This window comes from Apostichopus japonicus, chromosome 13, assembly GCF_037975245.1.
Source record: "Apostichopus japonicus isolate 1M-3 chromosome 13, ASM3797524v1, whole genome shotgun sequence".
Classification (NCBI taxonomy): Eukaryota; Metazoa; Echinodermata; class Holothuroidea; order Aspidochirotida; family Stichopodidae; genus Apostichopus; species Apostichopus japonicus.
The window spans coordinates 23,580,469-23,592,373 of record NC_092573.1 but is presented as its reverse complement, the minus strand read 5'-3'; the positions used below and the strand labels follow the sequence as shown (position 1 = coordinate 23,592,373).

The 11,905-nt window shown below is 37.4% G+C and overlaps 1 protein-coding gene across 1 annotated transcript; it reads right to left on the bottom strand.

Annotated features, from left to right (window-relative positions):
• Positions 1-1,885: 1,885 nt before the first annotated feature.
• Positions 1,886-11,290, bottom strand: LOC139978234 (RIIa domain-containing protein 1-like). The gene is made up of 3 exons (XM_071988234.1): positions 10,372-11,290; positions 8,675-8,751; positions 1,886-4,706 (listed from the first exon to the last, which is right to left on the bottom strand). Exons 1-3 carry the CDS (start codon positions 10,465-10,467, stop codon positions 4,562-4,564), a joined length of 318 nt encoding a protein of 105 aa, XP_071844335.1. The 5' UTR covers positions 10,468-11,290; the 3' UTR covers positions 1,886-4,561.
• Positions 11,291-11,905: the final 615 nt, after the last annotated feature.

Here is an 11,905-nt window from a genome sequence, read left to right as displayed (position 1 = left end):
AAGAGGGCTCATAGTTCGAAATCCCAGATATATGAGAATTAGTTTACTTTTCTTCCTTGATAAACATATGTATTGATCATGGAAAAGTCAGGTGTTATGATGTTATCTTTTAAGATCCGGGCAATAAAGCAGTAAATGAAATAGTTGAGTGTCGTATACGGTACTCTTATGCATATTTTAATTAGGGTGCATGGTCTTTTCACTTAAGGCTGCCAAGTTCAATTATTATCATATCAGCTTTATGACCAAAATGTACAATTTAAGCGATACTGAACGACTTGCGCTATGATATTTGAATCGTACTACAAAATTAGGCTCCTCCCAGATGTGTTGTCATTGTACTCAATGACAGTGAGCAAAAGAACATAACTATAATAGACGGTGGAGTTTTCATAGTTTATTCGTATTCACTGGCTAATATAACCCTAACATGTTTTACGTAATTTAAACTCCGTAAACCTTTTCATTTAATTCTCGTTTGAAAATTTGTTATTCATCAAGTTTGAATTAAGCATTAACAAACGGAGTAATATTTTAACAACAGTATCATGTATCATCAGGGCCATATTTAGACATGTGGAGGCCAAGGGGCAACCTTCAGTAATGGAGGCCCACAGCCTACCCCAGTGATCTCCGTCCTGGGAGAGGGGTCTAAGGGAGGGTTTTATTTTTGTTGTTGAATAATTAAGGGTGTTTATATGCAAAAATGGTGCAGTATTTTGAGATTTTTGAAGTAAATTAATGTTAAAGAATTTTCATTACGGTATGTAAGCCTGTTTACCTGCCCAATTTCCAGTACAAGTAAACCGGTTGCTACCACCTCTCTAGGTACAAATGAAGAAGTATACTCCAAAGGCTTTACACATTGACTAACTAAATCGTGGTCTTTAATTCCTTGGGAAATTTCTATTTATCTGTACCTCTCTCTGAAAAGCTGACACGTTAGGTCAATCATGATGGTACCCTTATCGTTCACGTCATGACCCTGTAGTGTTTGAACTATTAGATTGGAAAAATAATTGTCACTTTAAGCTATCGGGTGTCTTCATTCACCAGTAAACAATTCTCATGCGCTGCTCTTGGAAGGCCCAAAGTGGTCTAAATATTTCTCAGTTCCCCATATTTTTGCACCACACGTACTTCGACGTGTGTACTCTGTCAATCAACCCCCTTCCCCTCCCCTCCCCTCCCCTCAACAAAAAGTTTCAGTTCCTGAAATAGAAGACTCGGGCGGATTGATACCGCCCACGTTCACATACATGAAGAGAGAAGATAATGTTGACAAAACTTATCGCCTCGGAATTAATAACCAGCGAAGCAAAGAAAATAGTGAGGGCGCCCGATGACAAAACAAACTCTGATGCATGTCGACTTGGTACCGTCATATCTGTTTTTACCTCCATGATATGACAGGTGTATGGGAATGGTACGATGTGCCTCTGCGTGATGATGTCATACTAGTCAAAGGACGTACAACCAAATTTAAGTGATGACGTTTGCAGTTTCATGGATTGTTTACTTGTCAGTCTATTTCAGGCATAGGTCATAATGAGCACTGTAACGTAAGAAAACGTCATTACCGCATTTAGCAAATGGTCGAGGGCCACATTCTACTGGGCTTCTAAAACTAGAAGGCCAATTAAAATGAAAAGGGGGGGAGGGGGGAGTTAAATCGACCTATCAGAACGTTTCACCCAATATTTTATTCTGTCCCTAACTATAGGTTGTAGCCAGACCTGACTGGTGTTGGCAGCGGCTGGGGTGGGTTTTCAGGGGGACTGAAGAAAATATGGGATAAAGATAAAGCTCTTCAAAAGTGATAATACCGGTAATACCTGGTTTCTTATTGAGTGCAAACAAAAGACACCAAATGAGAGAAAAAATGTGAATTTTTTCTACTACTTTATTATTAAAAAAGAGAAAAAAAGTGAAATAACAGAAAACTTAACAATTTTGTACAACTGTAGAAATTCTCATACCAGTACCATTTTTCGTCTTCCATTTTTGTAGATTTTAGTTAAAATATGGAACTGTATATCATATCCATTGGCCTACTACCTAGCAAGCCTAAAATGATTTATGCACGTAATACGTGTACATGCATAATGTATCCTTTTACGAGTATATGCACTTGGCCGACTTCAACTGCCCACGTATGATCATTTTACATACCAGTGACAATACTTAATTACGGCTATGTTTCTGTTTTGGAAATCCAGAGGTGAACATTGTTCCAGAAATTTTACCAAATTTACTCATAGTTATCCACATTGTACACTAAGTACCCTGCTTTATGTAGTATGACAATGATAATATGATGTTGGAACATGTAATGCAATCAGTACATCATGAATTAATGATGTGGAAAAAAGCCAAAGATTTGTTTCAACAAAATAACTCCATTCTATATATACAAACCTTAAAAATGGTAAATTTTTTGTCTGAGAAAGATTGAGATGAGGCACAGAACCACCATTATGAAAGTCTTTCAAGATTAACCGATTTTAATATATAGAGAAATATCCAGTAACTCAAGCGTAAACATGTAATAAACATCAACATTTGAATAAACTGATACTTAATGTGCTATTGCAGTAACAGAGGACCCTGAAATTGCAAAGGCAGTTGCAGCCTCTTTGAAATGACAAAAAAAAGGTTTCGGCCAATTTTAAGTTTAATTATATTTCATTTAAGAAATCTTGCTGAACGCACACATCTAAATGTAATGTGACTCTTCTAAATGAAATAATTTGGGTTGTTTTTATCTCACTTATATGTGTGATGTTCGGCATTATATCACTTAATTTATTAGTTTCAAACAAGAACCTGACCAGTCAAACCCAATGTCCCATACAGTAATCTACGTATGTTAATAATTTCACATACACTATGTTTCAGTGCAGCAGACTTCTCCCTTTGAATGCAATATGCCTCATTAATAACAAGTTTTCATCCTTTCATAGAAACTGCTGATGACCTGTGCAGTAAATGAATATTCATATCTTTAGTTGTAAGGTCATCCAATTGGGATATTGTACTCTAGATAATGTTTTTATTTCATGCTTCATAGCACTTGTTTTGACAGTATGAGCAGTATGAATACCCTGTTCGCATTAGATAATGGTCCCAAACTGTTGATACTGTCGGTACAAGTGTTTTGAAGCATGATATCAGAGAACAGTATAGAGTGATAGTAGTGTTTACAAATTTGTCCCATCTAGCTGAGGTCTGTCAGCATATAATGCTGCAATGTAATGGAGAATCAATACAGTATTATTACAGCATTATTTCAGTTGTATGCAGCTCCTTTAAGGTGATTCTCCCCCCTCCCCCTTCTCATCCATATGCCCCATCTCTCCAAGGAACCACATATCAGCCTTCTTATTTATCCAATTAGAAGGGAAAAGTTAAGTTAAGGGAAGGTATCTCTACCTGTTCCTTATAGCTCTGGTACTTTTTAAGAAAAGTCACCCAAGAAAGAACCTGGGCACGAAAAACCAAACGACTGATCCGTTCTCAACACAAGTCTCTTTGCATCATACTGTGACTGCCTGATCATTGTCAGCTGTGTATCTCGGTTCCTCAATGCTACATGCATGAATAAGTTTTCCTGGAAGATGCTCAACTTCAAGGTGGTAACACTTTCAAATACACAACTAAAATGTCAAGAGAATATCTTGTTGGGATTTCTATCAAATTCTCAATTTTGTTTTCCACGAGATTTTTCACACCTGCAGCTCAACGGATCATTTTTCACCGGGCCAGACCTTCCCAAGAATGGACAGTTGACCTTCACTTTGATTCAATCACTTGTCACAGAAGGCAGGCTTCTGGATTGCTTTGATAATGCTACATGAATTGAATAGCTTGAAGATTCTGTATCTGAGTTTACATATCCACAGACCAATTTTGCGAAGGTAGAATTTAGAGCTTGAGTGCAGTTCAGCAACTCAGACTACTCAGTATGTATATACCTTTATGCGATAGTATCACAACCTGAATTTCACAAGGTTTGTAGATTCATAACATTTGTTCCGTCGTTCCTTAGGCAGTAATGTGGATTGCACTGCTTGAATAAATGAGATAGCAGACACAAATCTCATGATTCGATGAGCAGACCGTTTCATAACATGACAACAAATGGTTTGTCACAAGTGATGACACAATTTTCTCTTCCTCTAGAGGAGATTAAAGAAACTGTATGATAGTTCTTACCTTGGCCATCCTCCACCCCCCTCCCAACCCAACCCCCTTCCCCTGCCCCCTACCGGCCCACTCCTCATAAAATGGATTGTAAAAATTGATATACTGTAAGCTTGAACTTTCTAAATTGAGGAAAAATGTACTCATTCCATCTTGCAGCCTGTCTTTCAGTAAAGGGAGACCTACAGTAAGACACCATCCCATGTTAATCTGATTAATAGTAATCAGAATCCTCAACTTTCTCTCTACTTCATTGTATTAACTGGCTTGAGATTAGGCATCAATTCAAGATGATGATCAAATCGACGTGTGTTTCAAGTTTTGTCTGTCCCTAATAGTCCAATACAGTGTATATATCTTAAAGTTTTTGTTGAAATTTTTCATCTCGTAAGGCCGTTTCTCGTTTCTTAAGGTCTGTCTGTATCCTTGATGGCAGCTCTGGCTGTGTGAACCAATCTGCAGCAAAATCTCTTATGCTTTCTGGTCTTTTGCTCAGAACATCCCTGTGAATGAGAAAGAGAGAGATGAAAAAAAAAATATATCTATATATTTATATACATATAGTCACATGTTCCAGAAACTTAAGGGCAGTTTAAAAAATTACTGTAGCTTGGTTTTTAGAGAAAATCCACGTTTGCAGAGACTGGGAGATGTTTGTTATGAAGGTTGAACCGGTACAGGGGAAATTTGTAATGGTCATCCTGTCATTTCAGACAAGCAAATTTCTGACCAATAAAGTCAGCCTTAGACGACTGGTTATTAACATCAAATTCAGATTGTATTGTTACGAAATATCCCCCCCCCCCACCCCCGTATGATAAATTGGTAACACCTTCCGTCACTTTGAAGATATTGATATAAAACACAATTTGACCCCTGGTGACCTCAAATGACCTTTGACCTCCACAAAAACAATAGGCTTTTTGTACTCAAGGTGGTACTTCTACACACCAAATATGAAATTGGTCCGACCTTCCCTTCTTCAGATATCGTGTTAACGAACTAGGCGTCACAACGCACCCTCACACCCACGCCATCCATGCATGCAAAGATTACGATAATCATCGAAACCACAAAGCATCTGACTTTACTTAATGTCGACATCGTTTATCTATTGTGTTAACAAATCGTCATTTTAAGCAAACTACTTCAGCAGACGAGGTGACATAACTTATTCCAATTAGTTCTGTAGCATAACATGTTGACAGTAATTATGACATAAAACATGTCAAACAGACACTGCATAATTTATGGCATATCTTGTGCAACACTGTCACACCTCACAGTACAGTAAATTTACAGTGACAAGAGTGTAAGCATATTCCGTGACAACAGATCTGCCAGATAATCAATCATGAAACAGTTTTGTGAGCACGACCAAAGAAATTCATTAAGCCGCTGTTTGTTTGTGCTACTGAGACGGTGATGGCCTCTGTGCGGGGGAGAGAGAAGATCTGCCTCCCCTCGCTGTTGTTAGAACATTTCAATTATTTCACCCTGTCTTCTCTAATCGTATCCAAAGAGATCTTTCACCAACATTTTTCGACTGGTTACGGGGAGGGAAAGAGAGAAACCAATTGAGTGTGCTGAAAGATCGGTGATGCGGCACTGGTTAAAGTGTAATTAAATCTCGCTTCGCCAGCGTCTTGTTTCATACCGTTCGTAAACAAGATTGAGACGAGGAACGTCAGCAGTAGCAGCAGCTGCCGAGCGTGTGCGGTCAGCCGAGATGGAACTGTTTAATTGAGAACGGAGTGAGCTCGCTCTTCAGCTCGACCACCGGCAATGCCAAATATGTTATTAGTCGCACTCCATATATATATCGTAATTACACAAAGTCTGGGAGGACATGGTGCATGTCTACATGTAGGCATGATGTGTGCTTAGTTTGTTTATCTGAGGGGCTTCAATAACTCTTTAATCTACAAGGTATAAATAGATCTGCACCTTCCCGGAATCAACTCAGATACTGCTGACACTTAAATACAGTATATATACTGTATGTATATGTATAATATATGTATATATAAATATATGTATATATATATATATAACTGAAAATCGTAATGAGTTGGAAAATCAAGAACAGTGAAAAAACTTCCAGCCTCCACTGGGGTTCGAACCCGGGCCTCGCACTCTGTACGCGGACACCCTAACAACTAGGCTATGGACGCTGACTGTATGTCCAGATGTTCGAAACCGGTAAGGAAGGTCGTAATTCCACTGTAGGCGTTTGTCACCTGTATTGAACAATACTGTAACAACAATAACAATAATGTTTTTGGTGACATATTTTGCCTTACTCTAGAGATCAAACATGATGCTAACCATGCTGCTAACCAACTCGTATACATACTGTAGACATTGTCCAGACAATAAAAACTCCTAAGTTTAGTTCCAGTGTGTGAGGAAACATTACCTGTTTCGAATCTAATTCTGCAATTACGAGACTATAAAGTTGAAAAATTGTTCATGATTTTAGCACTATTTCTCTGCTGACAGACTACCGGGTCAAGCCTACTGTAAACCACTTGTTCAGGTGAGGCCTAAAAACTACAAACATGTGTGTTCACGACACACTTTCTTCAATATTTCTGAAATTACTGCACAAGTATTGTTCTAGTCTGAGACTTCTTAGAGAAAAGGGTTTGTACACATTGTTCAAGTGCAGTATTATAAGTCACTGTACCTCTTAGAATCCTTTGACTTTTTTTTCTTCTCCATATTTTTTTCATTCCTGTCATTTGTCTTAGGTTTGCTCTTGGGGTATTCTTTGTTTTTTACACAGACCAGTTATAAACCTACTGTACTCAGGGTAAGGTTTACAACACCTCCAAAAGCTTAAAGTTAAGATGTAAACTGTGCTCATTTTCTTTCTTGTGGAGAGTAATATAACTTCAGAAGGCCCACACCTCACTTTTCTTTGCCAATATCTTTTTTGTCACTACCTTAATAAAACATCAAAATCTACAGCTGAGGGATTACGAACAGTATTCTCCCCCCCCCCCTGCTCCCCCCCAAAAAACAACTTCTCCCCACTATTCCTTGCAAATCAATCCACCTGCTTGACTCCAATACAGTAGTTACTATTCTATATATAAAATAAAACATCAATTAAGACTATCAGTCTGTGGGTGTATGTACATTCAATCTGTCATTACTCATTCCCTATATTTTTCACTGTAACATAATGCCGAGAACTATTTTTAGACACATGCAAACAGTAAAACAGCAAATTGGAAATTATATATGATGTCAAATGGAACTAAGATGTTTAAAATAGCTTAACAATCGGTCTAAGGAAGGAAACTATTATCACACCCCCGAGTTCCTGACATAAGTACTATACACACCATGCTGATTAATATTGTGAAAGAGAGCATCTATAGGCACTATACATTAAAATTGTTCACAAGGTCATAATGTACTATATTTCAGAAATTTTAAGTTGAAAGTTATTAAATTACACAATGTTATTGTTCCACTGTGTATAATAAGTGCCTCTGTGGGATAAATTTTGTTTTAATATGGGATTTGGATATATTTACAAATTATGCAAGCTTACCTGTACCTGTTTCCTCCCAACATTAGCATTCTAGCTCTAGACACCATGTGTACACTGGTAGAACTAACTCTGGTAGAACTAACTGCTGTATACTCAAATAGTGGTCGGTCATTACCCTTTTCATTCTAATAGTCGAAGTTTCTAGAAGTGCTTACATTGACTTTGTTAGATACATTTGAATCTCCATCACAGGTTTTCATCAAGACAAATTTTGGTGTTCATCTTACACCTCAAGACAAATTTTGGTGTTTATCTGACACCTAAAATCTTGGAACATTGGTATTAGCAGCCCAATAAGGATCCCCATAGTTTTGGGAGGACAGCAATAGTGCTAATGTTGTGAGGAGACAGGTAAGCAAGGAGCTGCAAGCACTGTGCTCCAAAATCAGTCCTATAGGAATTTTCTTTAGATTTTATATTAGTACTTTCCACTTAGACCGTACAGTTCTGTACCAAGCTTTGGGAGAGCTCACAGATCACAAGCTGTAATGCACAAGTTGTGCAGTACAGCAGTGCAATACTAGGTACCAGCATTAAATGTAACCTAACAATTTTTTAAACCTAGAAATTGAACTGTGTAAAGTGAACATGAGAGCAGAGCTAAGTACTGTGCTGTACTTTTCCTTGAGAATGAATCCTATAAATTAATTTTCAAGCATTTGTGAGATTTCAAATGAAAAATTTAACTGCTTGAAGATACATCTCATTTACTTTTAGTTTGACAGAGAGTGAAGGGGAAGATATTTGATTACATCATGACACTGTGCATTATATATCTCTGGGGAAGTTGGTGAAACCTAACTGGAATGTCGACCTTCAGCTCTGTTAGATACCAGTTCTCCACTCAATTCAAAAGTTATATATAAGTTATATTACATCAATGATCAAACATATAGTCACCCTTACCCTAAAAACCCTAACAGCAGACAATCTACTTCTGGATGTTCTCGCAAGTACTGTTCGTTGGCTAATCTCGTCTGAATCTGGTGACCAAATGAAAATGGTAACAAACAGTTTTTAATGTTGTGCTTAAACAAAATTACAGTTAACAGTTTACATTTAATGGGTTTTTTCGTCGCAGAGCCCTATGTATACATGCTGTCATATCCACACAATAAACAGGGAAATTAAAAATGATGAAAAGGAAAAAAAACTCCATTGACACCTGTTGTGACATTTCAGGATTAGCACTTTATCAATTATTTTGCCTGCCTGAAGCTATTTTATTATACTAGGTGTGACATCGTACTACTATACATACTTAACACTCAAGAAAACTACATGAATGTAGCATGGTGAGGTGGAATTATGACACATGTAAAAAATGTAAAATATAAAAAACTGCCAATAAATAGTAATGTTGGGTTTTCTCAATCTATTTTCACCTTTGAAATGTTATGTATACACATACATGTATAATGTACCTAGAGCTGTATTTGACATATTATGATACAAAATTGCTGAATTTCTTGTCTAACGGTAGGAGGATCACCTCCACCAATGATAATTTAGTTAATAGGTATAATGTGCTTAATAAAATGGTGGTATACAGTATGGTTTCTTCCTGTGTCCCTTAAATTTGCATGTGCATTATAATATATGTAGCTGCACTGATAGACACTGTAGTTCCCATGTTTGTACGTCAAATTGTAACCAGTTTTTCAATCGAAACTTCAATCTACAAGCCTAAACAGAAAGGACTAAAAGTGCTATTGAAACAAGGAACATAAATGTTGCAGTTTGAGACGTTTTTGTGAATTACTCCACATAATTAGCTGAATTATATATACAGTTATCTTCAACGCATGAACGACTATTGGTAAATGTTTCCTTGTTTGGGCAGTTGACACCCAACCATCAATAAAATCACATAGCTGATGGATAGAATTAACCACTGACCAAATCAGCAAGATTATCATTACCCCTATTTTCAAATGAATATTATTACCCTTACTATTGCGAATTTACAGTAGCATGGTGGGCTCATAATTGACGCACTTAAGGATTTGATCAACGATGTCTATCAAGGAAAATTCCAAATCACTCAACTGTATGTGTTTTTCATATGTGTATTTCCTCAGAAATGTTATGATCTCAAAATATTTAAGGTTCTGTGCTTATGCACCAAACAATTGAGCAGAATATGACCACAAAATGTCTGCCGTGTTGTTCTTCCATACCCTTAAATTGACACATTCATCGATAAGCTAACTGTAGTGTAGGCCTTAGTATACATCCATTGACTTTAGATGCTGTTTACTATGCTCTGAGCCTCTAATCTCAGACAGGTCAGATCCCAGAGAGTTGTGTTATCATATTGAGGTAATGTTGGTTATTTTAAGGGTGTAAGATTTGGTAAGCAAATAGCTGAAATGGATTCAAACTCATGAAATATGTAATTCTGCTTGACTGCAAAAGTTCAGGTGGCTAGCTGTATCGTTGCTAGTAATAATTGAAGGTGCGTCAATTACAGGGGTGCGTCAATTATGAAGCCTTTACTATACAGCATACAACTACTAGGCTTGTGTCACTGGTTCACTTGAATGCCACTCTAACAAACTTATGCCATGACAATACTAAGTGTAACTAGCTACTGTACTCACTTTAAATTGGTTCAGTTTCTCCTGCTGTTCTTGGCTCAAAGCTCCTATGTCATAGCTTTCCATCCCCTTTGGTGCATTGTGATTTGGGACCGCCATAATAATGAAAGAAGTACTGTACCTGAAGGCTGAAAGACTGTAAATACTGCAAGTTCACATCGAATATTTACACATCTATTATAGAACGGTTTAACTGTTGTCCATAGACTGCAGTATGACTAATTTCGGTCAAGTGCCCTAACGATAGCAAGAGTAGTTCTTATATCGCCAGCTCTGTTACTTAAACTTGCAACCACAATACAGTAAAATGTGCTGCAGGCTACTTCGGCTAGTACACTTCACGTAAACTGTGCTAAGTCACTGTGTTGTTACCATACACGGTTAACCTGTCCAGCCATGAAATGCCCTTTAGGCACAACTGTTTGATAAAAATGAAGTTGATAAAGCTGACCAAGGTATGTCCTCAGCTTATCGTGGTTTACAACTTGAAGAAGCAAGAAAATGCCGACCACTTTACGAAGTTTATCGTCTTCCAAGTTCTAAGTGACATCAATGTAATGAAGACCTGTTTGAAATAATGTGTTCGTTGATCAGCGGCCTACGATACAAGCAGGCTACAAACATAGCAGTAGCACGATATGTCGTTTCCAAGGGAATCAACTTATCAAGCACTACTAGTGTGGCAGTATTGCGCTTTTGAGATTTAGTAGCTGTGTGGCAGACAAAAAGTTGATTTCAGATATTTACTTTCAAGATTCGACGCAGAAGACTAGTTTAGATTGGCACTACTCTATACAAAGAGTGCGCCCATCAATGTCAAAATCAAAAGTAAAACTTTACAGAAAACTGGTCATCCGGCGAAGTCATACATTTCAAAACAGCATTTTCGACTGTAGATCAGTAATCCCAAGCTACAATATAGTGCCAGTATACTTGTTTCCAATAGAAACGGACAATGACTCGGTGCAGAAATGCACAGTATCAGTGTACACCATATTAGTTCAGTGTAGCTGCCTCTATTTCATCCTGGAAATAGCTAACGTACTGAGTACTTGTCACTGTCTACGGTGACATTGAGTAATGGAAGATGGCTTTGCAAAATTCAAAGGCTAGCCGTGCTATCTTGACACCTCCGCATCTAACGAATAAATTGATAATTATCACAACTTTTTAGATAAACTTTTGTGGGGAGGGGCCAAGTAATGTAAGTTGAGAGAAGCAATAAATAGTAATAGGGATTCTTCCCGCATCAAAAATAAAATGAAGTTTATAAGTTTCCAATTACTCCACGAGAAAAAAACAAATGTTATGTTGTAAGCTCAAAGTCATGTACATCGGAGACAAAAGAAGAAGAAAAAATAAAACAGTTGCGCTCGAAAGAATTGTTTGCGCGCAAATTTTTAGTGATGTAGTTGATTCCGAATCAACATGCTCTTCTGGAAAATAATTCATCCCATGTCGTATATTATGGCCAGAGAGAGAACTTTACACCTATGCAAGTTACCTACATATCGTATATTTTATGGCCAGAGAGAGA